Source organism: Leptidea sinapis, chromosome 1, assembly GCF_905404315.1.
Source record: "Leptidea sinapis chromosome 1, ilLepSina1.1, whole genome shotgun sequence".
Lineage (NCBI taxonomy): Eukaryota > Metazoa > Arthropoda > Insecta > Lepidoptera > Pieridae > Leptidea > Leptidea sinapis.
The window spans coordinates 23,495,971-23,523,444 of NC_066265.1; the positions used below are offsets into that span (position 1 = coordinate 23,495,971).

Sequence of the window (27,474 nt, forward strand, 5' to 3'; positions counted from 1 at the left end):
ACCGTAAATTTTCCGGTTAAGCTCTCAGGTTGTACCTCCATATACAGGATCTACTTTATAGTAATTGATAATCTGCTCAACCCCAATATTTGCATATTAGGAAATTGGCTTAAGATGTCATTCTTTTAAAATGAAACAATTTGTTATTTTTAAACAAGGTGATATTTCTCCTTTCTGGGATTAATTATATAAATTAAATTTGTAACCAACATTTATGAACAATGTGGAACTCGAACCCGCGACCTCTCGGGTTCCGTCCGACCGCAAATAACAGCTGGGCCAACCGTTGGAGTACGCATGGGTCGTAAATTTTGCAATAATATGTTGTTAAACTCTCAGATTGTGGCTCCATCTAGAGGATCTACTTTATAGTTGATAACCTGCTCAACCCCAATAATTACATATTAGAAAATTGACTTGAGATGTCGCTCTTTTAAACCTGAACAATTTGTTATTATTTTTTTTTATTTTGTTTCTGTATCTACTATTGTAATGTTCTTTACTGTCAAGTCTTGCTACATAATACACTGTGATTGTGATTGCGATCAGGCCAAGCCGGGGCTATAAATATTGAGTTAATAATTTATTTGGTTCCATAGAGTTATATCAAATAACATTTAAAATATAATACGTTATCGCAAGTATGTATTAATGATTTGTTTTAAACTTTGGTTGACTTGAGCTGACTATAGCTGAACGAGCGTGACATAGTCGAGTGACAGTTCAGTCTAATTCTATGCCCAAAACATTAGCGGCCTTACAAATAAACGTGGTATAAAGTTATACTTGAGAATAAAACAAGAATATGCAAAATGCTTACAAATAAACTGAAAATAGTATCATACCGACTATATCGCTACACGAGTAAATAAGTACAGAGACTAAGCTTCAAACAACCACGCGAAACGGTTGCACTTCTACAATGATCCGGGGCATGTGTGAGTGTCCACTGGGCGATTGTCACCTACGAGGCGAAACTTTGACAAGAGTTAGCGCGACACACGTATTGTTTTATTAATTACAATCATGAATATTTTAACAAAGAAAGTGATATAATAATATCATTAATATGGTTGATTACTGTATTGTATGCAGAAATAAAACTAGAAAAAATAAAAATATCATATTATTATGTTGACTATCCCATGGTCTATATTAGGTAAGTAAATATTTGATTATATTTATATTTGTATGATCCTTTTGAGTATGGGAAGAGACTACATCACGGTATTTGTAAGGCCGTAGGTGTTCAGAGCACCTAAGATTTTTTTATTTCAAAAGTGTTCAGTATATTTGTGTAGATTTGTTCTATCAGATAAATCAGCAAATGAGAATTATATCAGTAAACAACTACATAAAATCTACACAAGTATAGGTTAAAACAACTCGAGTTCGTTTATTGTCTTAATAAATTCAACATGAAGAACAAGAAGTTTTTTCATCGCTTTAGTAAAGGGGAATTTCGCAAATTTACGGCCTCTCTGTGATATAACGATGTTAATATTTGAATGGAAATATGACGTCACTTTTATGGTCTGTTTCAGAACGAATATGCAGATAAATATCGGACTACGATCACATACGGAATTTACGATATTATGACGAAATACGAATGGATTATGTTTAAAATATGTTCAGAAGATCTAAAGCTATTTCGATTAAATTCAGCTTATTTTTGTTTACCTTAGTGAGAAGGAAATCTCATTAATAGATTAAGAAACAATGAAATTTGGGAACAGTCGCTTGTAAGAAAAATATGCTGCGAGGGTTTTTTCATGTATAGACGAAAGTAGATTGCCTGCAAAAAAATTCGGAGTACATTCTTCACTTAGGTCGGAAATATACTGACTGGACACAAGGTAGTACTAAGAATCAGACAACTTGTTAGAAAAGTCTGATGCAGGAAGAAATTGAGTACGTGTTCAGAACCCTACTGAGACAAAATGAAATCTTTTACAGTTTCAATATCCTTGATGGTTATTTTAAATGAAAAAAAGATATTCAAACACGTACCTATAATGATTTTATCAATGGTATCAATTTTATTTTGATTTTTCCTCAAATTTACCTAAATTGGTAATAAGTACAGCTAGCATATACTTAAACATGCTTTTGTTAGATTCATACGTATGTATATAATAAGTGTAACGGAAACTTTGAATATGATTTTCACCCACTTTTAAATGTTGGATTGAATTGAAACTTTGCACACTTGAAACTTTGGACCGATGACAGTATAATAATTCAAACAGTCTGTTGGATTCACGACTCGTGGTCACACCAGTGTGACTACGAGTATTTTTTTTTCCTCGTGGTCACACCAAGGGTTTTACTACACCCTGTTAGTAATTGATATTATAAGTGATGTGTCAATTTCTATTCTCATGATCTCAACATTCTCGATAGTTTAGATAACGAATGACTATGGACAGAAAATGTATTTTTCCTCATCTTCACACCAAGGGTTTTACTGCATTTTAATTAAAGTAGTATTTACGTAAAATGACCTAAAGATATATAATTATTAATAAGTTTCGTTTTAACGTTTAACTGGCTCAAACATGGAATTTTCATTGCAGGCACTCCCCACTAAACAATATAATTAACAAAAATTGTGTGATAGTTAATAAACTATTAACTGTCCTTAAAGAGGACGTGGACATTGACATTGAAAAAAGCCCAAGAAATAGAGAAAATTTAAATTAATAAATTTATTATTTTTACGCAAAAACCAAAGTAAAAATGCTTAAAATATTTTTTTAAGCATAAACTACAAATAGTGAGATTAAGTAACATAAAATTGATTTTATCGTATAAAAGTATTATTCTGAATGTATGTAAGATGCATCCAAGTCGGCTCCAGACATTATGAATATCTAGTTATAGTTTAAACTGAGCTATTTTCGCACTTGGCCTATTAATTGGGTGACTGCCCGTGACAATTTATATCCTTACTTAAATCAGACCAGGCTTGCCATAAAGTTGGCAGGCTATTTAGACTGCACCAAGTTTCCGGGAGCGTTGCTGGTAATTGGAAAAACTGTACATTATTCGACCACATTTCTACACTCCGTATGTACGTGCTGTGATTTTTACCTCCATTTAATTCTACCATTGATACCTCATTCTTCTCAACAAAGGGCACTATGGTAAATTATTGCTTGCTTAAAAGACAGTGCCCTTCATACCTATAACTTTACTAACTATAATATTTTCATTCACCATCCCTAATTGATTTTCAGTAGTGTGATCACTACTGTATTTTAAATTAAAATTATGTTTTTTATTTTTATTTTTTATTAATCAAATGTATAAGAAAATAATATAAGTATCAAAAATTTTAAAAACAATCCTAGTTATAGATTTCTATTTTTATAAGAATACTTTGGTATTCATGTTATTAATTAGTTAAATACTTTTTATTGAAATAGAACCTTTATTTTCTCCAAAGACAAAAACAAACAGTAAAAAACCATTTCCATTACACACATCTCCGAATATTTCACTCTGCTTCCTAACAAAAGCATAGACCAAAATATTACGATAGATAGAGTTTGACGCTCGATGAGAGAAGACATTTCTTTAGTAGAGAGTAACAAAATAATGCAATCAATATTAGTTAACTAAAAATCAAAACTTTAAGCCAGATATTAAAAGGTAGGCTTTGATAATTAATCCTTTGCTTGATCCGTGAATATCATGAACAGTAATAGAAAACACATCTGAACAATTACTGAGTACAACATTCCAACTTTTCGATTCCAAAAACATAACCTACAACCATTAACCATAAAGAAAGTTTACAATATAACTTCTCCGTACAGGATTCTGACATATTTCCAAATGCTAAGGACTCATGTACATAATCTTAATATGTATAAATCCAGTGTCCTGATGTTCCCTATGAACTCCTAAAGTAAGGAACGGATTTTAATGGGGATTACTTCATGAAGTGCAGTTTAGTCCAATTTGAGAAATAGGACAGTTTTTATTTCTATTTAGAGCCCATTAATATTTTTATTTCCAATATTTGTTTTGTATGGACATATTCATTTCTATGAGAGAATTTATTGCGCCCAGTTTGACAGTTCTGCTGTGACACTATTTCATTACAAGAACAGGGGGCATATTTTACGAAATAATTCTTGATGTTAAGAAATATTACTGACAAATTCATTAAAAATACAGTATTTTATTTATTATGTACAGAACAACGCCTGTCGGGTCAGCTAGTATACTTATATATAAAGTATTACCTCCAACCCTAGTCGCTTCGTTCATGCTCCTGGTAATGTATTCCTCACCTGTCCTGCTTACTAATTGCAGATTAACCTGATCTACTTATTGAATACTTCACGTTCATTTAATTTCTACATCCTACCCTTAGAACAACTTATAATGTAAACAAGCACATAAATATCAGCAATCCTTTTATATATTTAATGAATCTTGATAAAATAATATTTTAATAAAATCAAAAAAATCCAAAAAAAATACCGAAATCAAATATTTATATAGAAACATTTCATATTCGTAACTTTAAGTGTAAAATATAATATTTAAAACGCTATTACTAAAAATAAATAAATTAATATTTTCTATAATATTTTGAATATTATGGTGACAAATTAACAATATCAAAAATATATTTTGCTTTATCATGTCTTAAATAAATGTTTGTGCGATCTGTCTATGCTAATTCATTAGTCTGAGTTTCTTAGTGATAACAGTAGAACATTTTTGCTGAAATATTGTAAATACTGACTCATAAGAATAAAGTGTGATAGTTTATGTAAAAGGGGGAAATTGCGCCGTTTTATGAACAGTATTTATTTAATTATTTTCTTCGGGAAAATATTATGAAAAGCGGCCAAGTGCGAGTCGGACTCGCACATAAAGGGTTCCGTAGCAACAAGTAACACAATATAAAAGATAAATAGAAAGGAAAATGATATTAAATTATTTAAATGGAAAAGGCAAAAAATCTTTGCTCACAATCATACAGTGCATATGAGCCCTCATCATTTATACGTATTAAAGAAAAACTACTTACTAGATCTTGTTCAAACCCATTTTCGGTGGCTGTTTACATCATATTTTTTTTTATTCATTAATATTTTTTTATATTCATATATTTTTTAGTTTTATAATTTTTCTTGTTTTAATACTTACAGCACACATTTTACCACTTTGAAAGTGTCTCCCGTGCAAACTATTCAGTTTAGGAAAAAATTATATTAGAAACCTCAATATAATTTTTGATGAAAAAAAAATGTTGAATTTCAGTCCTGAGTATGGGGAACCCCTAAAATTTATTGTTTTTTTTCTATTTTTGTGTGAAAATGTTAATTCGGTTCACAGAATACATCTACTTACCAAGTTTCAACAGTATAGTTCTTAAAGTTTTGGAAAAAAGTGGCTGTGACTTACGGACAGACAGACATGACGAATCTATAAGGGTTTCGTTTTTTGCCATTTGGCTACGAAACCCTAAAAATACGTCTACCGGCTCACCAAAACCATAAAGAACATTGAACGGAATGTACAGCCAGAGAAATTAAAAGAGATTTATCAATCGGCTGAAGATATACGAAAATAGTTGGTGCCGTTTTTGGCGTATAATCGTATTTTTAAAAAATCCTCTCCTTTAATTCCTCAGTATCGAGTAGAGTAATAGGTATCGACATTCCATGTGAAATTGGGTGCTTTTTTTTTAATAAAAATAAGGGATGAGACGAGAAGGACATTCAGCTGACGGTAATTGATACGTCTTGCCCATTACAATGCAGTGCCGCTCAGGACTTTTGAAAAACCCAAAAATTCTGAGCGGCACCACAATTGCGCTAGTCACCTTGAGACAAAAGATGTTAAGTCTTATTTGCCCAGTAATTTCACAAGCTACGGCGCCTTTCTGACCGAAACACAGTTTTACACATTACTGCCTCACGGCAGAAATAGACGCCGATATGGTACACATAATCTAGTCGGCGTCCTGTGCAAAGGCACCTCCCACTGGTAGCTTGTGTGTCCTCCTATTAAAAAATGAAGGTCTTTATAAAATTAAAACAACGTATTTCATTTTTTTTTAATACATTTATTGCAGTAGCCTTTACAAATATCATGAGTACAGTCTGCCAAACTACATTAGTAGTATGTCGGCAGCAGCGCTCGTGCAAAGATAATACTAACAATAATAACTATAATACTAACTATACTACTCACAGTAAAACTAAATTTACAGTATTAACCTAAAATTATTATTAAACCTAATGTACAGCATTAAACTTATTTCGTATTTGTAAATTAACACGGAACAGTAAAGTTAAAATTATAAATTAAATATTAAATAAACTTATATTAAATACATTTCATGGGCACAGTGAGGGATAATGTTTTGTGAGAATTTGTTTATGGTGATTTTTAAGCATCTTTTAGCAAATCCTGTGGCAGTTCATTTATGACAAATTAAACCTGTGAATCAAGGGTTACCCAGTTCGAATTACATTATTAGTCCTATATGCGCACCGGTTTGCTGCCTTATGATATAGTCGTTTCCGTAACACGTCCTAACCTCAGAGTAAGCTGCCATTAGTCAAGATCGTTACACCGTATCATTTAACCCATAGAGGTACAAAGTTGACGAGAACAGTACGGGCCATAAAAGCCTTTATTGCCCGTAACACGACGGTTCGCAGTCGTGGTTGATGTTACGTAATAACTACCGAACAGGTATGGCCCTCGTCTGAAAACATAGGGATGATCTTTATCGCCACTTTTAAGTTTTAGGGGCACAATAGAATATAATATTTCAGCTTATTGTAAGCTTATTGTAAACAAAGAGTTGCTTGAAATGGTAGAATTAGTAGTGGAGGACACTTTTCATAGATGTTTGAGATGTTGAAGATGTTTCATTTTACAATATTTATTATTTTGAAATAAAAAAAAAACAAAGCTTCATTCAGACCAACTTAGTATCTATTAACAAAGTATTAAGAAATAAAAAGTATGAGTAAAGATAGATACACAAATATATTTTTGTAGCTAAACTAATTTTAATAATATGTTCTACTCAAATACTCTTCTAACCTTTTCCATTCATGTCTATCTTAGGCCAGCCTATTCCACGTTACAGTACAAGTAGCAGGAGTTACGTGAAATAATTTTTAAATAAGACGAACAAACGTACGAGCGGCTTATTTAATGATAAATGAAAAAGCATTGTCAGCCCTAATAGCAGATTGATTGAGGTGACCGACTTTTAGGTGGGATAATGCTCTAAGCTTGAATTGATTCGGGAATGCTGCATACTGGGATTGATACGTCGTAGGTATGTACTCGATGAAACGAAAAAACGAGACGATAGAGGCGCCGTCGCCACCTATTATTTATAAGACTATTATTTTCGCCGCCGGGCCAAATTATGATTTCAACAATATGGATATCCTATCCGAGGTTCTCGAGGGTGCAGAGAATGAATTTGGGATTATTTTGAAATCCAAAATGGCCGCCGCTCAAAAATATGATATGTATATCGTATCCGAGGTTCTCGAGGGTGCAGAGAACGAATTTGGAATATTGTTCTTGTTTCTTAGTGCAACGGATCGAAGCATTCGCAATCTGTCCAAGTGCGTTGGGTGAGTCGACCACTCGGTAACAACTCGCCTATTACATGTTTATTATGTTGCTATGATTTTGCTATGATTTTTTTTCCTAGTCGACATTTATAATAACAGAAGTGGCAGTGGGCAGGGCACATAGTTCGACGGACAGATGGCCGATGGGACAGAAAAGTCTTCGACGCAGTTTTGGTAGGCCCCCACAAAATGGGCCGACGATCTGGTCAAGATCGCCGGAATACCTTGGATGAGGGCAGCGCAGAAACGATCGTCATGGAGATCTTTGGGGGAGGCCTTTGTCCAGCAATGGACGTCTTCCAGCTGATGATGATTTTCAAAAATACACCAGATGTATATAAGATGGAAATGAACTATAACTAAAAGAATCCAGAATTATAAAGACACAAAAGATAATGATTCTAAAAATTGAAAATGTGAAATAATTTATTTGCTATCCAGAGATAATATGTGTCATTATTTCACGCGTTGCATGAATTCAATCTCATTAGCCAGTTTATATTCTCAACTACATGAGCGTACACTATAAAGATACCTATGTTTTCACAGTTGGGGCCTTAGCGTTAGTGTTTTGGGACAGTGAATAGACGGACTGGGGCAGACTTTAATTACGCACTCAACCGCTGCTGGTATCTAGGAAGCGTTGCGGCTTTATAGTACGCATATAAATTTATACATTAACACTGGAGATATGCTCAGGAAAATGGTGATTTTTATGCAAGAAGTATGTGACGGTTATCTAAGCTATGTTAACGAAACATGGTCTTTACTTTAATATACATTAAAGTGTTCGTTGTTGCGTTCAAATTTTTGAAGTGAAAATTTCTTTAGCGGCGCTGAGCACTTTTCTTGGGATGGGTATAAAATGTTAAACTTGCGTCAGGGCACGTGACCTGATCGAAAATTCGTAAGACAGTCGTCGACTTGGATACCTTCAAAAAGCGCATACACCGTTTTAAAAGGTGGGCAACGATACTGTGATTTCTCTGTTTAAAGATAATGTAGGCAGCGGTGAAAACTTAGCATCGGGTTACCAACCAAAACAAATAGTAATTATGACGTCAGACAAATATTTGTCTACTACAACAGAGAAATGAAATTTAAGCTCATATAAAGTGTACTTTTAATATTTATAACGAGACCAAACACGGCTGCTCACTCAATGGAATCTTTCAAATTTTGTGACATACGCTTCGTGTTATTTTACATTGAAATTAATAAAATACAAAATACTAACTGATGATCGGTGATACCAGTATCTTTCTCATTTCTTGTAGTATTATTTTTACAAAGTTTTACTACGCAACCCGGCATTTTAGTTTCAATTATAAGCGAAGTTTAACAAAATATGTGGCTTGTCAACGTCACACATTGTTCGAGACTGCCTCGAGTACGTCTACTTGGGCGTAGTATTAGTTGCCGCAGTTTGTGACTACGCCTGCGGTACCTAGTTGGAGCGCAGCGAAGACCAATCCATAATCTAAGGCAAAAGCATTACAATTGTATACAAACTGTAATAGTCATATGAAATATAGTTTAGTGCACGTTATTGAATGTAACTGGCTCTTCAATTATTTTTAAGTCTGTTTTCTCAAATCAGTCATTCCTGTGTTGTTCCATCTGTGTTATTCTTTCCTACAAGTGCAGCGTTAAGTAAAAAGTATTTGTCATTATTTTACGGCGTTGATAACATCCCTACTGATATAAATGCGAATGTAAGTTTGTTTGTTACGCTTTCACGCCTAAACCACCGAACCGCTTTTGATAAAATTTTGTAGAGAGATAGGCTACAGCTTGAAAAAGGACATTGGCTTTTACTCTTTGGCTTACCTTTTATTAAAAAACATAAATGGAGGGGATGAAATAGGGGATGGCAGTTTGAATGGAAATTCGTCATTATTGGAGAAACCATGAAAATTTGTATTTAGGCACTTGATAAGAAATATTTTATAAGCATTTGTTAAAGCATTTTTGAAACTTTGACCTAAATGGGGATGAAAGGGGATTAAAGTTCACAGGGAAAAACTTTTAAAGAGACTGTCTACAATGACAAGGGATATGCGCTGTATGATAGAAGAGCGCTGCCAGCAGCGGAAAGAGCAATTTGTATGTATTATTTGAAAAGTCTGCTAAAAAAAAAACAACCCTAAAGTAATGCAAAGCGGACGAAGTCGCGGGTAATAGCTAGTGTTCCATAAGTTTCATCTATTCGCGCATCAGTCTGAGCATAGACTTCTTGAGTCTATTCTTGTACGTTTCCTGAGTGAATCATTCCTCTTCAGAGGGTTTGGGTAATTTAAATTGGATTTTATTTCGACACAAATCAACTTGACCGAGTTTTAAAGTAATGTGGTTTTCTGGCGGTTGTTTACGTTTTGCGTGGAGTGATGAGGCTTTGAAATAAGTGTTTGATTTTCTGTTAATATGTTTGTTTGTGTAGAGAACTTTTACACAGATATTTACATACACATAATTACACAAACAGATATATATTTTAGATTTAACATCATAAAATATATTTTATAATATAAATAATATATTATACTCGTGATAAAATAACATCTTTTATTAAATTGAGTTATTAAAGTGGTATAAAAGCGCTATGTTATTATTTAAGTAAAAATAATTAATTCGTTAGATATTATATTAGTTATTTCGATCTGAAGGGCGCCGTAGCTAATGAAATTACTGGGCAAATGAGACTTAACATCTTATATCTCACGGTGGCGAGCGCAACCGTAGTTGTACATTGTAGTACCGCTCAGAATTTTTGGGCTTTTCAAGAATCCTAAGCGGCACTGCATTGTAATGGGCAGGGCGTATCAATTACCATTATCTGCATGTCCTGCTGGTCTCGTCCCGTATTTTTATAAAAAAAATATAGTTTGCCAGAGTGTGAAGAAAGAACAGTGCATGCTTTTTTTCCTTAACAACATTTACGAATATAACGTCGTGAAGTTAAACCTTTAAGTGAGTTATCAACTGTTTGGCCTATAATTCACCATGGAGTCCGTAAGCTACCAAACTAGATACTATACAGACACCAGAGTCCTGACGCGTCCGAGCTGGTCACGCCACCAAATTGGTTGCGCAACCCCCTATGGAGCTGTATATATTTTGTTAGTAGCGGCGACTGGTTGCGATAACGTGGTATTCCGGTTAAATATATCCCTAAGATAGATCAATTAGATGGCGCCACAATTCGAGAGGTGAAAAAACCAAGATTTATGGAATATGCGTCACTCACACGGTTGGCTTAGTTGCGTTCACTAGTTCAAACTCCCCACCGTTCATAATTTAAAGAAGTTTAGGAGATCATTTGTAAATTACAAAATTATTAAAATTTTGGCAATTATTCATAATATAATGCAAGTACCCCTGATAGCCCTGGCATCTCAAAATTATCCTGCGAGTGCGGCAAAAGCAACATTGGAGAAATGGGATGCAACATAAAATCTCACCGAGCACATCCGAAGCGCAAAATAGGCAAGAGCACCTCGGCGCGGTCGGCATGCCCTCAATTCCGATACCTCACATTATTTTATGTTCGACAAGGTGAAAGTATTGGCCCGCGATAAGAACTTTGTGTCGCTAGCTTTTTGAAGCCATTGAAGTCAACTGGCAGCCTAATTTTAATAGAGACAAAGGGTGGTCCCTGGAAACCCGTGTTTTTAAGCGTATCTTGGAGTAAGACCCAAAGTGCCGATGATTACGTAGTGGACATTGTGAGTACAGTTTGTGCACCTTTGAACGTCAGTAGTGACAAAAAAGTTTCAGTGGTTCCATGCACGTCATCAACGTAAAACACCGCATTACGAGTGCGAATCCGTAGTGAGAGAGGGGTCGTTACGACGAACTAACTACACTAACGAAGCGAAGAATTCTAAAATCAGTTCTAAAAACAGAGGCGAAAAGAACAAAATTGTAATAATATAAAAAAAGTACGTTTAAAATAACCGAATTGAAAAACTGAAAAGTAAAAAATAACTTTAATATTAGACAATAAAATACAACCTATTGATAGGATTTAAGTCGTTGCCTGCCCGTTTGGGCTATTTTGTTCTAGTCGAAGCTATCCCGCTCAAAGTCACGCGTGGCGAGTGTAGGTACTTACCTGCTTTTAAATTTGGCTTCGCACCCCAAGGGGGGACTAAATGGTACATACCGCATCGAACTAAAGACCGTATAAATAAACAAGATAGAACAGAATTATGTTTTACATATTATTATTAAAATAGAATTGAAAAATCTCTTCTCCTGAAGTGACTGTGGCATGTCAATAAAAGTGATTGATCGGTGAATTTATGAGGATATTTTAAGGACAGAATAAACCGAACCTTTAAGGGATTTCCATGCTTCTTAAGGTTTAAAGGATAGCAGTTATTACATATTTACAGAAAGGAGTGAGAAACTATATATACACACTAGTTACATATTCTATAGTAGTATATATATATATATATATATATCACACATTAAAATTCTTCATATTTCGCGTTTAAGTATTTTTTGTTGCTAACACGAGGCATAATATTTGGTATATCTAAGTAGGTATATGAACGAAACACGGTGCCTGAAATTTAATGATTTAGAGAGAAACAAGTTATTTATTCTCACAGTATTTATGACAAACTGACTTCAGTAAATGAAGTTAAAATTATAATCAGTTTAAGCCGGTTCAAATTAATTTGAGAGAAGGTAATTTGAGTTTGAGTAGATCCCTGTGGCGTGTTACACTAACAAAGAAATCAAGAGGAAGAGTTTGCCTGCTTTTTTAACCGACTTCAAGAGTAGGAGGTTTTCAATTCGATCAGATTTTTTTTTACCCGATTTTCATGATTCTCCTTTAGTCTGATGCAGAATGTTTACCATTTGGTCCCATAAGTCCCCCCAAATTTGATATTATTTGGCCCAGTTCTTTTCATTTTATGAATATTTTGAAGGAGTTTTCATGTAGTTTGATTATATATTATTATTAAGTATAAACCCGCTTCTCGATAAATGGGTCTTAGGCTACCTGTCATTGTAAGCTATCAAAAATTTGTCACAATATTTCAGTGTCTCACAAGTACGTAAAATAGAGTTTCGACCAGCATTTTTATAGGTAGTATTTTATTAATATTAAGGGTATTAGATTTTCTTCAGAGGTGCATGAAATTAAATTTTTATTAAGTTATTGTATACTTTTCAGTTTTTGAAGTCGGTTTTTTAAGCCCTTTTTTTATAGTGCTACAATTTTGTTTTTTCGCCTCTGTTTTAAGAACTGCTATGTTGAATCAATTTCAGAACACCGTCGAATACTATTGAACGTAGTTCCTGAAAAACGTACCAAGCCACTAACATCACATTTTAAGGAATTCGTGTATAAAGTTTAATAAATATTAATGGATTCCATACATGTGGGCTGCCATTTTTCACGTGACTAGTTTTGTGTTCCTAACTCAATTTCGACATGATTGTGGTTTGAACGTTTTTCTGGAATTACGTCCAATTGAGTTTTACTATAAAAACTTTAGTGGTAGTTTTAAATTTTTAATAATATGTTATGTTCCAAAAAGATACTCCAGCGCAGTAGCATTGTAGTATTTGGCGGCGAAACGAAAAACAATATTTTTATTTGTTTATATTTTGAATTCGTTTAAGTTAGTATCCTCGTGTGTATTTAAAATCATATGAAATAGAAAAATAGCAGTATATTCAATACATCACTTTAGGTTATTTTTAATAAAATATTTATTTATAAAAGATTTTTTTATTAATATTTATAATATTAAATATATAATATCTTAAATAGAAGCGGGATTTTTTTATTTAAATTAAAATAAAACAATTTATTCATGATACATGAAACAATCTATAGTACTAGGATATCAGAAATGAAAGGGTATCGTAAAGCTTATCCTATTTTTATAAGCCTACATATAACATGCATATTCTAATATTTATGCGACAGATGTAGTATTTATTTAAACAAAACTTTATTACACGCAAGAAAACACATTGCTCCCTTTAATAAACCCTAAAAACTAGCAACAAAACATAACTTGTTTATTAATAGCGGACGTAAGACGTATAGACAATCTATATTTGTCTTGTGAACGACAGAGAGAGCGCGCGCGTCGTGTGTGCGGACGCATTCGATAGAATGGCCCTGTGTCTGTGAGATGTTTAACTTCAGATTAAAACATAAGGAGAAGGATGTGTATTGTTATAGTGCTAAATCCAAGCCCCCGAGGAATCCAGCAAAACATCAAAGACGTAAGTTTCGGATAAACACAGCTTAATGAGCTCCGTATCAACTTAGGATTAGGTTAATGGAATCCCTTTACGGTTTTGTATTAACGTCAGTACAGATTAAATATGAAATTGGGTAAGTTGGGATGTAAAATTTCTAATCACTTTCTTAAAAATTTTGATGTATAAATAATTAATATCTGGACGACCGAGCCTTGCTCGGATTTTTAAGAATGTACAAAACTTGAAAAAAAAAATACTATAGGACATCTGGATTCGAACCAGGGTCTTCTGCTTTCCAGATCACCCAATGTCCCATCTGAGCTATTATAGTCTTGTGTATATAATATATATATATATATATATATATATATATAAATAAAACACGGATAAATTACATTTTTTAATATTGAAACCTAGCTAGGTCGAATTCTCGCCCCCGAAACTACCTGTATACTAAATTTTATTAAAATCGTTGCAGCCGTTTCCGAGATTCAGAATATATTATATTTATATATATATATATATATATACAAGAATTGCTCATTTAAAGATATTAGATATATATATTTTTTAAGTATATCTTTGGCTTTTATTATGAAAACAAAACAAAGCAAAATGATTATTATTAGAACTGGGCTTTTGGATTAAAATGTTTTTATAACTTTTCGGTCTTTTAACAGTTCAGGTTTTTCGAAATTAATAATATTATATACTTAAAAAAATATTAGCTAGAGATGGTTTATATTGATTTTTTCATTGACTTGTATTGAACGTTGTGGTTTTAGATTAATATGTTGTATTCAGTACACTAACGGTAAAAATAATTTGAACTTTCATATAATTTTTTGTATGGTTTACAAAAGAGATAACATAATCTAGTGTTGCAGAAAATATGGGAAGCGGTGGTTGATAACCATAAAGTTATTATGCTTATTTTCTCTCCTCATAAATATAAAAAGTGAATTTAAATCTATAGGATACTTCTCATTATTATATTATTATAAAGAGTCATTAAATTTGCGACAGCAAGGAATCTCAAATTATAGTTAAATTTAAAAAGTGTTAAATTATTAAATAGTGAAACGAAAATCTAAAGCATTGAAATAATATTTTATACATCCCAATCGCTTCAGAGAATGATGTAACTAAAAATCATAATATTTTTTGTAAAATGTTTACTAATTACAAAGTTCATTAAGCGGTGAGTTCTATGAAAGATCTTTTATTAATTGTAAAATTTAAAAGTAAAATACTTAGCAGTTTCATCGACTTATGAGGAAGTGATTATAAATACTACATTGGTGTTTTGTTGTATTGGTAAGAATTTTAGACGATATATCTGTTACTACTGTACTTGAACTGTCAAAGTTAAGTTAAACTTTACTCAAAAGGCTTAAACTAATCTCTTTTGAATCGACACTTTAAATATTTCTTTTAAATTACTAAATCTAATATAAATGTTCGGAAAATGTAGAGCTCGTTAGAAAAAACATACAAGAAACTTACAGCTTGAATTCATTGTTTGTGCATTTGCAATTCATGCTTCGTGAACATGATGGTCGTGATTACTGTCATAGTTAGTAATCGCATCCATCAAATACATAGATTTATTTACTATAACATCGACCTGGCACCACAAGCATCAACAGTTCTCAAAAAAGTTCTCATCAAAGAAGGGCCGGTATCCATCAAAGTGGAAAGGAGAGGACACGAGAGGAGATAAGCCGCGAAGCTGTCATATTATTTCCACCAATGCGGAGACATTTGAGCTGTGCATAGTACAGATGTGAGCTGTGATAGCTTGAAATCAGTCATGTGATGTCTACGCACGCATCTCCGCTCTGCCGCGCCGCTTAATCGCTCGAAAAGCACAAAATTATATATCTCTCCTCTCTGCTTGATCCATTTCCACTGAAACAAAGCGGAAAGGAGATGTGGAAACAAAAATATCTAATTGGTTATCAAAATACATCTCGTCTCCTCTCCGCTTTCGTGGATACCGTGCCTAAGAAGGATTTGCGAAGAGTAGATTTTTCTCATATAAAAACAATTCTATAATTAATCGGCTCGTAGATCCAATGGCTGAAAAGGCCGGAAGGTACCGAAGTAACATCCACGTACCGGAAGGCGGAGTGTTGGCAGACGTCCCATAACATGGAGAGATAATTTGTTAAGGTTGCAAAAGCTTGATATCAAAGCGTTGTTGAGGATTTTGATGGAGATGTATGTCCAACAGTGGATGTTTTTTGATACTATGACGATGGTATTAATAAATTTTACCTTTGCACCACACGCCACAAATTAGGATAACATCCCCACTATCTGGATGTGTGGCGTTCCTTCAAAGTTCGTTTTTCAAGGATCTTTCTTCCACATACTACAAAGCTGTGGTATGAGCTTCCTTGTGCGGTGTTTTCGGGACGATACGACATGGATACCTTCAAAAAAAGCGCGTACACCTTCCTGAAAGGCCGGCAACGCTCTTGTGATTCCTCTGGTGTTGCAATAGAATGTGGGCGGCGGTGATCACTTAACACCAGGTGACCCGTACGCTCGTTTGCGTCCTTTGCCATAAAAATATTTAATAACAAAAACAAATGTGTTAGTTAAAATACTGTGCTCCAGGAGACACCAAGTTTATAGCGAAAGCAGTGAGTTGTTACCTTCTTATTACTTTACACAAATATTAATTTTGAAAATGTAAGGTGTACTTTAACGAAAACATGTAGTTTGGATATTATTCTAATTAAATTATAATGCTCCTTAGTGAAGTAATTACCTTGTATTAAGGGATTAAATTGCTTTTTAGATTTTTAATAGAAGTTTAATAGAAACTACAGAAAGAGAAGCAACGAACGTATTACTTCCACATATACGTAGCGTTACCTCACTGTGACCTTAAACAATAATAATTGTTAACGGTTACTTAATACGACTAACAACTGTGGTGACCAAGCGAGTGACCTTTCGTGGATTCAACCGACTTTATCCTAACGAACATAACATAGTCAAGCGTGACAGCTCTATCTCATTCGTAGTATCGCCTAAGGAACTTTTCACTTCAAAAATTAATTTAATAATGCGAAAAACGTCTAACTAGTATGCTCACTGAGGGATTTTCTTTTAGTAGATTCGAAACGATTTTACCATAACCAGCGTTAAATAGCGTGACAAATCAGTCTCATTCAAAAACCCACACAAATAAATGCTCACCGCAACAAAAAAATTGTCACTTAACAAATTCTGTTAGATGGACTGCCAATAGAAGTGAACAATTAGAACTTATTGTATTAAAATTTGAAATTTCATAATGCCTAAAACAATTAAATTATTAATATAAATGTATGTTTAAAAATATATTAATTTAACAAAAACACTATTTCAACAATACTCAGTAAATACACATTGAACTTTAACTAAATCCATTCAATTTCACTGAAAGATATACACAGCACTGTTGCACAATACGGATTACAGATATACTGCTATAAGTATTTGGGTAACGCAAACTCACGAGATTATACCCATCTAAAAAGTTTCCAACTATATATATTAATATTTACTTTTTTATTATTTTTCGCGTGCGCCAGTCATGAGTCTGTCGGTGGCGTGAAATCATAAAATTTTCCCCTACTATAAATTAACCCAACGCTGTGAAAGAAGTTTTTACTTGAAAATTATAGTGAGCCTTGTTGCATTAGACCCATAAGTCACGATGAAAATGTACTGAACGCAATGTCCTAATCATTAAAAAAACAGAGTTGTAATCATATAAATAACAAGTCACTGTTTGTTCTAGTAATTATAGAAACTGATTGTTATAACACAAGCCTTTTCCAAGAGCTGTAAAATGAATATACTTTGTTTCTGACATGTCGTGGTTTATTTTCGTTGTCAACGCGGATTCGGGTGAGCATAAAAAAGCGATTTCAACGGATAAAAATAGTGGTTTCACGTACCGTTTACATCAAAGTCTGTTAAAATTTTTACTTTTTGAGCTTTTTTAATTTGATTTTCTAGATATTTTTTCTTTGGTGAAATCTTAAATCTTAACATTATTTAAAAAACATGCCCTCGGAAATATTAAAATTTGGAAGTACTTAGTAATATTTTTACCACATTTTTCACAGAGAGTGTTCCGAAGAGTTATTTGATCTGTGATACCATCCGCCGAATTATACATTTGCATTCATTTACCTATGGTTGTAAGATTATAAGTGTATAATCAAGGGGTGGAAGTACTACCATCATTTGAAGTCTTTCTTGACTTTCAAATTAACAGTAATATAATTACCTATATCCGACTGTTAAAGAGATAATTAGCCGACTAACTAACTTAACTAGTCTCAATACTACGTGAATAATGTAATATACTGCACGTCAAAATGCAATTATATATACTAATTAACGCATTTGTGGTTTATTCAATATTTATCATTTGTTATGGTAACCCTACACAAAATGGCGTCACTAACGATGTATCAGCTGGTATCCGAAATAAGCAAATTAATCTCTATCAAATTGATTCGACTTCAGACCTGTTAAATGCGAATTGGATAAACAAAACGTGAAACACTTTATCGTATTGTTATCTTTTACTGTTTGAGAAATAAATCATTAGTTAAATATCAGAATACAAGGGGTTCTAAATATACACACAAAAATATAGAAGTGTATCTATTGTAATTCACTACATCCACATCGTATGAATTTCAAACTTAGTGTTTGTTTTCACCAACTAAAATAAAAAGCATTATGATACTCTACAAATTCAAAACAACATTTAACAAATTAAATCTCTTATTTGTAAGACTTCCACTAGTTTTGTCTGAACTCTTCGTGATAACATAATATGTATACATATTATTTATAATAAATAGCTTCTAAAATACTCACAGAATACCTTTATTTATTTACGGTGTGTGTGGATGATTCAGCTACTGTACTCAATAACTTTTGTATTAATTTACCTTTTTGACTTACTCGTGTAACGCATTGACTATTTGACGTTTGAGTATGTTTGTTACATCATTTTATATATTATATTGTAATTGAAATGATTTGTAAATCGATGGAAATGTAAATATTGATATAAAAGAGTGGCAATGAGTTTCTTGCTACTTCTTCTCATTACCTCAACGCTTTACGAAGTAGCGGTAGATTCAATAAGAAAAATATTTTTTTGACATTCATAAGTGTCATTTCCGTGACCTACATCAATAAAGTTATTTTGATTTGATTTGATTTAACAAATTTTAAGCCTTTGTAACCAATTTCGAAGGGAAATTTCATTAAGAGCAGTATTGATCATTATAGAACATATCACACTAATACAAATTAAAAGATTAATGACTCATAGATACTATTTATTATGTTTGTTTTATTACCTATTATTATTATTATATATGTTAACTAAACTGTTAGAATGAAGTTTTCTTCAAATGAAAGAAAAAGAGTTAAAATACTCTATAAATTTCAAAACAACATTTTACAATTTAAATTGAATCATTTATGTGAAAGACTTTCTCTAGTTTTTGTCTGAAATCTTCGTGATTACAAATTTTAAAACTTTGTATTCCATTTTGGAGGGAAAATTCATTTTGATCAGTGGCATTAATGTATAATTGATCATTATAGAACATATCACTCTAATACAGAAACAGATTACTAACTCATCGATCATCCAAGAAACGATAATGTCAAAGAAAGTTTATAATCTGTTAGACATTAAGCTTGTACTCGTATATAATTAGAAGATGTTTATGGCGGTGAGTGAAATTTATCATAGGTACGTTTTACATGGTGAAATGGCTAAAAATACATAGGTAAATGACAAAAACACAGATAAGAGTTTTTTATGAAAATAAGGGATGAGACGACGCCCTGCCCATTCCAATGCAGTGCCGCTCAGGATTCTTGAAACACCCCAAAAATTCTGAGCGGTACTACAACTGCGCTCGTCACCTTGAGACATAAGATGTTAAGTCTCATTTGCCCAGTAATTTCACTAGCTACGGCGCCTATCAGACCGAAACACAGTAATGCTTACACATTACTGCTTCACGGCAGAAATAGGCGCCTTTGTGGTACCCATAATCTAACCGGCATCCTGTGCAAAGCAACCTCCCACTGGTAAGATCTTTTGGTCCGGCTTCTGTAAAGTATCAATTAAAAAAAACAATATACAACACTTAGGCTGAGTTGAATCATATAAGCTGTTATAGTTTAGGTTTAAGTCAAATTAAACGTTAACAGTAACGCTGACCTTAACATAGACTATGGAATGTGTTGCACCATCGTATTGCTTGTCATAATTAAAGTTAAAAATTGAGATATCAAATCAATATCGAATATTTATTTAAAACTTTGACAGGTCGCTATTTAGCAATTTAACATTTACAAAAGCTTACAACAGCGAAGATTGGACGGCTACGGTTAATAGTTAAAGTTCGTCATCTAAAAATTACCAAATGGTGCAAGACATGCTTAACCGCTACTTTAAAATGGTTGTTATTGTTAAAGTAAGTTGATGCATCCCCGCCTTAAAATATAAGTTTTTTTCTCTATAAATGCGTTCTAAAAATTTTCACGAACTATTTTTATAATGATTACACATATTATATAATGATTTGGTAATATAAAGAACTCTCCAATAGAATTGATTGCTATAAATTTATCCTATTTATTGCCAACCAAACTTACTTACAACACAACTTACTGCTACTAGAATAACTAAGCAAAACCCATAGATAGACACATAATAAAATTTTCGACTAACGAGAAAGGATTTTAAATACGATCAGCATATTTCATGTTTTCATAACATTTTATGGCTTAGCATAAAATCGAAAAATAAATGATCGATTATACACAATTTGACTCGTATCGTTGTAAAATTCGTTAACCGATAAAAAAGTTGAGAAAATCCATGTATGGATTTAGTACTAATTCCGATTGCGTATGTATGAAAACAGAAGCCCAACGACCTTTCATGTAACTAACACAAACTTAAAGGAATTTATACGGCGCGATATAAATAGTGTGTATTTGTAAACAAGATTTTATTGAAGTCGCCACGTGCGCCATCTTGTGTGTTTTGACAGATGAATACAAACTTACTTGTTTCTTAGAAATATCACTTGCTGCCGAATCAACTGCGTTTGAACATTAACTTCCTTTATGTTGTTCGTTGTTATTTAGAACAATGTCTTTCTCTGCTTTTTATTTCTGTTGTCGGGAAAAGGTATAGCAGTTCAGAGAAATATCAGTCTAATGAATCTTATTCCCCATAATCTTTGGTTTTGAGTTCCTCCCCTCCACTTATAAAATATAACATGAGCGAGATAATTTTACCTTAGTGGGGATGACACCTGCTATTCATTTGTTGCAGTAGGAGACACTGTTGCCCCTATATTACGTTTTAAGTTGGGATTGTAAAACTTATACATAGTCTCTCGAAGTGCTCTATTTGGTAAATTTAAACTGTTGTCGATTTTTCGATTGTCCCGTAATTGAACTCTTCGTTAGCATATAATACAAACCTTTGGTATTCTGATGCTAGCTGTATTATTTTCTGTAAACTTAAACAAAAATAATGAAAAAATATACAATATTGTTCGTTATCATCAACTTGTGCAAATTTGATTCATCAAAGCAAAATGGCAAATTTTATGAAGAATGAGTAGGTAAAAAGTACAAAAAATCATTTCATTAAACATATTGTTTCGACATCAATATTAACATTTCTCATTACATTATTTTCGCATGTGTAAACATCACGTAATTATTACAAAGGAAGGATTAATTCAAAGAAAATTCATGTTAAAACGAATGAATTTCACGGTGACTGCTTAAGAAATAATAACGTATTATAAAATGTGTCTCTTTTCGGTGATTATTGTGTCTGTTATTTAAGCTCAGAGTTTTTTATTGTTGTTGTACTTTTTTATGTCATGTAGTTATTAGCTTGAGGAAAAAACGAGATAATAAGGGGAGAACGGAACACAACATTATGCGGCGTATTGTCAACTTAACCTGCCCTAATAATGGTTCCAGATAGGCATATTAAGAATTAGCAATCTTAGGACTGAATATCCTTTAAAAGATCTGATACAGGAAGCAACGGAAAATCACTGATCTTTATTCCCTAATTATCTTTATCAAAAAGATACTCATTCCCAAGTGCCCGACGACCCTTTAAACGGGATATTATGAATCCCCTGTTGAAATGTTTCAGCTTATCGCAATGAGCAAGGTTGAGGGAAGAGATGCACTGGCCGTCGAATGAAATCCTGGCTACAGATCCGGGAATGGACTAGGATTACCTCAATCAAACAACTGTTCCGTCTCGCATTTGAATGGCGAATTCTTCAACACCAAAAAAGCACTGCAGAAGGAAGTGTCGTTTATTTTTTTAATTTAACTTATTGTTTTAGTAAAATCGATACCAAATTATTAAATGTAATCTATGTACATTGAGAATTCCAACTTTTTTTATGAAAATAAAGGACGAGACGAGCAAGACGTTCAGCTGATGGTTATTGATACGCCCTGCCCATTAAAACGCAGTGCCGCTCAGGATTCTTGAAAAATCAATAAAATCTTAGCAGCACCACAATTGCGCTCGTCACCTTGAGACGTAAGTCGTTAAGTCTCATTTGCCCAGTAATTCCACTAGCTACGGCGCCCTTCAGACCCAAACACAGTAATGTATATACATTACTGCTTCACTACTACAAAATTTTAACAAAAAAAAAAACTAATAGGACATCTGGATTCAAACCGGGGTCTTCTGCTTTCCGGATCACCCAATCTGAGCTATTATAGTATTGTATATAGTGGCGAAATTTACCTTTGTATTATAATGTTATTGTAGCTGTTTCTCATTAAAACACGGATAAATCTATTTTTTTTTTTTAATTGAAACCTATCGTTTATCGCCCGCGAAATCCCCTGTATACTAAATTTTATGAAGGCTACTTATTACCTATAGAGATTATATGGGCAAACGTCATTGGATATAACATTAAACATTGTGATATTATTTTATAACGTACTAGCTGACCCAACAAACGTTGTATTGCCTTATATAGTAATAATAAAAAATCAATAATTAAATTATAGTTTGTTTTTTACCTCCTGAGAAAGTTAGAGAGATATAGTTAAATATTATTATTCTAATTAGTTATTCATTTTAAACTATTATTTCAATTTGATTTATGAACGACACATCAAAGGAAAAACGAAATTGTTGTTTTTATTTAATTCCAAGCATTTTCATATTTATTTACCTTTTAAACCTTCTCTGGACAAATAATTCAAGACCAAAATTAGGCAAATCGGTCCAGCCGTTCTCGAGTTTTAGCGAGACTAACGAACAGCAATTCATTTATGTATATATAGATGTATTAACGTATCTTTTGATGTGTGTAATTATAAGTAATTAATATAATCTTATTTGAATCAATATATAATTATGGATTGAATACAAAATTGACGTAAGATTATATCTTAACATAAAAGAGAAATTTTCCGATGAAGTGGTTCAGATATTTCAGTTCAGACATAACCATATTTATTGTAATATCGCAGTGATTTCAAATATGTACGTTAACGATGTCTTTCAAATCTGAAACCACTTCTGTAACATGAAAGAAACCACGTTCTCCATTACTGGCTGGCCAGTAGCTGTCAGATCGATTACGCATGGAGGGTTACCTAAATTTAGATCAGATGCTATCAACCTTTGGCATGTTTTTCAGATAGCTCGAGATTTACGATTTATATTCACGTCTTTGGGACTTTTACAAGCACTTGTATTTGGAGCGATACGAGTACTTACATTCGATAATTTTATAGATACTTTAAACGAGTATATTTATTTTTGTGTCAAAAATTGTTCTAACGCTGCTTATGTAATCTACTACATGGCGGTTTTTTTGGGGAGAAAAAACTGTTTAGGTCTTATCACAGGGATGGCTTTTTCCAAGTTTTCAAAACGAGTAAGATGGTTTCACCCAGGTGTGCTAAAATAATAATTGAATAGAATAGAATAGAATAGAATAGAATAAAAATTTATTGATAACAAAAACCACCACCACACAATTATTAAAATGACACAAACCAAAATAAGTAATAATTTCTTAGAACTAACAAATAAAACAAATTAAATAATACAATTTATAGCTTAAAACGAAAAAGGTACTGTGCGGCAGTGAATGTCACCAAATGGAGCTAACTCAGTAAAAAGCTGCAATAGCGTGGTGCCAATGTAGCACTGGTTTTCAGTAGCCCCAACATTATTGAGTCTGGGAGTAGCAGCGACTAGTAATTTTTAAATTATAATTATGAATATAAATAAATAAATGCAGTATAGATCTAATTTTTTAATTTAACTCTTAAAAAAATATATATAAATTAAAAAAAAAAAAAATTTTTTTAACGTTAAAAGAAGATCATGTAGATCTTAACGACGGAAAAATCATAAAAAATGAGGTTATTCATAATAAATATGTTTTAATATATATTATGGTTAGTATAAATGTTAATATTATAATATTAAATTTAAAAGAGGTACAAGCAGTTAAACAGGTTTATAAATATCATTAAGTAGGTAATCTTTAGTTTTTATTTTGAAATTTTGAATGGTATTACTAAGTTGAAGTGGAGGTGGCAAATCATTCCAGCACTTGGTGGCTTGATATCTAAAACTTCCCCGAAACGCAGCAGTTCGGTGGCTAGGAATAGCTAATATACGAAAAGCTGACCTCGTATCCATATTCAAAGCTTTATGCTGTCCAAGCCTCAAGATTGTATCGCTCAATTGTATTTAAACCATTCTGTGTACCGAAAATCATATATTTTGTTTTAGCTGGGTTGAGAATTAATGAGTTTTTCTCTGACCATTTGTAAATTTCGTTTAAATCTGAATTAATTAAATTGATTGCATCAACTATGTCGTGAGAATTGAAAGATAAATATAGTTGAATGTCATCTGCATACATTTGATACTTACAGTGCTTTATATTTTGCAATATGTCCGCACTATACAAAATAAATAAAAGAGGGCCTAATATAGAACCCTGTGGAACTCCTCTTTTCATGTTACTACAGTCTGAATAGCGAACTTTACCATCTTCTTCTGTGGTTACAACTTTCTGAGTTCTATGACTGAGGTAACTATGAAACCATTGTATAGCATTTTCACTGAGTCCATAGTAGGCTAATTTTGATAGTAATAGAGTTAAATTTAAGGTGTCAAAAGCACGAGAATAATCAAGCAATACTAAAATGGTTACTTTACCCACATCCTGAGCTGCTAGAATGTTGTCAACTACGTCTAAGAGTGCAGTCATGGTACCTCTTTTCTTTCTGAACCCGGATTGATGTTCTGGTAAAATTTTATGGGTTTCTAAATAATTTATTAATTGCTTATAGACAATTTTTTCAATTATTTTAGAAGGACAAGGAAGAACACTAACGGGTCGGAGGTCTTTAAAGTCATCGGGGTTGTCTTTTTTTGGCACAGGACGGATAATAGCATGACGCCATAAGTTTGGAAATGAGTTAGTTTGGAAGGAGACATTTATTATATGTGTTAGTACGGATAGTATTTTAGGCATTGTCAGTAGTAACATGTCAAGTGAAATATCGTCAATACCAATCGCTTGCGATTTAAGTTCAAAAAGAGCTTTACGTACTATAATATCATCAATCGTTTTAAATTCAAATGTTGTATTACTGTGTCTGTGAAATTCATAGTAAGTCAGAGTTGATAATGTCACATGGCCAGTGCCTGGAATTTGAAAGAAGTGGGAATTGATTTTATTTGGATCATTAAGATGATGAGGTAAATTACAAATTTTATGTTTTAGCCTAATGTGGTCCTTAATATGCTTCCACAATATTTTCGGTTTTTTAATATTGGAGTTTATATATGTGTTAAAGTATACTTGTTTTTCACGACGCAGTGCTTGAGGAACATAACGTTTCAAGTCCTTATAAAACTGTACATGTGCTACATTATTAGTTTTACGAGCTCTTTTAAATGCTTCATCCCGCCTTTTCATGATCAATTTTATATTATACGTAATCCAAGGGTATTGAGTATCTCGAGTAAATCGTGTTGTATTAGGTGCATAAAAATCAAACAAAGATGTAATAATACTAGTAAAATTGAGAACTATATCACTTACGTTATTCATTAATAATAATTTGTCCCATGTAATGCTGTCCAGTGATTGTTGAAAACTAATTCTATCAATATTTTTGAAGGGTCTGTAGGTAATAAATTTTGGTTTCATTTGATGCTTGGGAAAATCGAAGATACATGTGATATACGCATGAGAACTTAATGCCTCTATATGATCCACAGACCTAATTGAAAGTAATTATATTCACAAATGTAAGTGTATAATAGATTGGGAAATAGTATATTGTGCAACTCAAGCGAATGACCGCACTTCCTTCGCTAGTGCGTTCAACTTCGCTTTCGTTGGCAATCGATAACGTCACACGAGTTGCTCGATTTATGTGGGTCCAGAGGCAAATCCCTTAATTTAAAAAAAAAATAACAAAAAAAACTATCACAAACCTCAATTCAGTTTTGATATTGCGAAATTTGCGTGTGCCAAGTATAATTTGCGTGCGACAAGTAAACTTTTTGCGCTCAAACAACAGTTTCATTTACGAAAAAACTCATGCGTAATTTTAAAATGGGCAAAAAACGGCTCATTTTCAATTTTCTGCTTTTTTAAATCAGTTGTTGGTAGTACAGATTAAAAATTGATTGTTCGGCTCGGCGTTAAAAGCTGATAATAAACCATTTCCATAATATACCCACGACCACTATACACATATCATCATCGAAATGGGAGTTGACGCAGGTTTTTTGTCAGTCTGTAAATCCTGGCCGACCCATTTCGGACGTTTTTGTCGTAACTACGTCATCCACTTTCATCTCCAGTTATCGATCTCTGCAAAGACGGTTCGATTTCATTAAGTCTTAATAAAGAACCGCAAATTATTACACGAATCAATAGGTTACTTTCAATGAGATCGTGTGGCACCCAAATTCCTAGCTTTTTTGTGCACCTACCTTTTATTAAAAAAATTAACAAAAAAACAACCGACTTCAAAAAAACTATTTTTATCCGACTATAAACTGCTTTTTTGTTAATTTTAAGTGAATCTGAAGTACACTTACTAATAATTTGGCTAAATATGTGTCCCACAAAATTTTGCAATGCAGCAATGAACGTAAGCAAATTGCAATTTGATTACAGACAGAAAATCTACCGTAGACTGCATCCTTACTGTAAGTCGTTAAGGAGTTCTATTCATCATCATATCCTACAATGACAATTACTTGATCATAACGACGTTACGGTAGGTGACGCATATATCCGGATAGAATGAAAAATATTCGGCTAAGTATCGTTAATTTGCTTCTATGAATTGAAGAGTTCCGTTACTTTGTCATGGGTCCCATAATCAGAACCTAACAAAACTCTCACCAAACTACCTTGGAGTATATCCTTTCGAATAAAAAAGAATCATCGAAATCGGTTGGCGCAATATTCAGCTATTCGTCCATTCGCCGCGC

The 27,474-nt window shown here is 32.8% G+C and overlaps 1 protein-coding gene across 3 annotated transcripts in view; it reads left to right on the top strand.

Annotated features, from left to right (window-relative positions):
* Window positions 1-27,474, top strand: part of LOC126973092 (glutamate receptor-interacting protein 1) — a 358,500-nt gene that overhangs the window by 254,313 nt on the left and 76,713 nt on the right. Inside the window, exon 1 of one of the 3 annotated variants that reach the window (XM_050820406.1) lies at window positions 13,741-13,892. The exons of the other annotated variants lie outside the window; for them this stretch is intronic. Coding sequence (XP_050676363.1) covers window positions 13,799-13,892 — 94 coding nt within the window. The 5' untranslated portion in view covers window positions 13,741-13,798. Of the gene's footprint in view, window positions 1-13,740; window positions 13,893-27,474 lie in introns of those variants that run through there. 3 annotated transcript variants of the gene reach the window in all.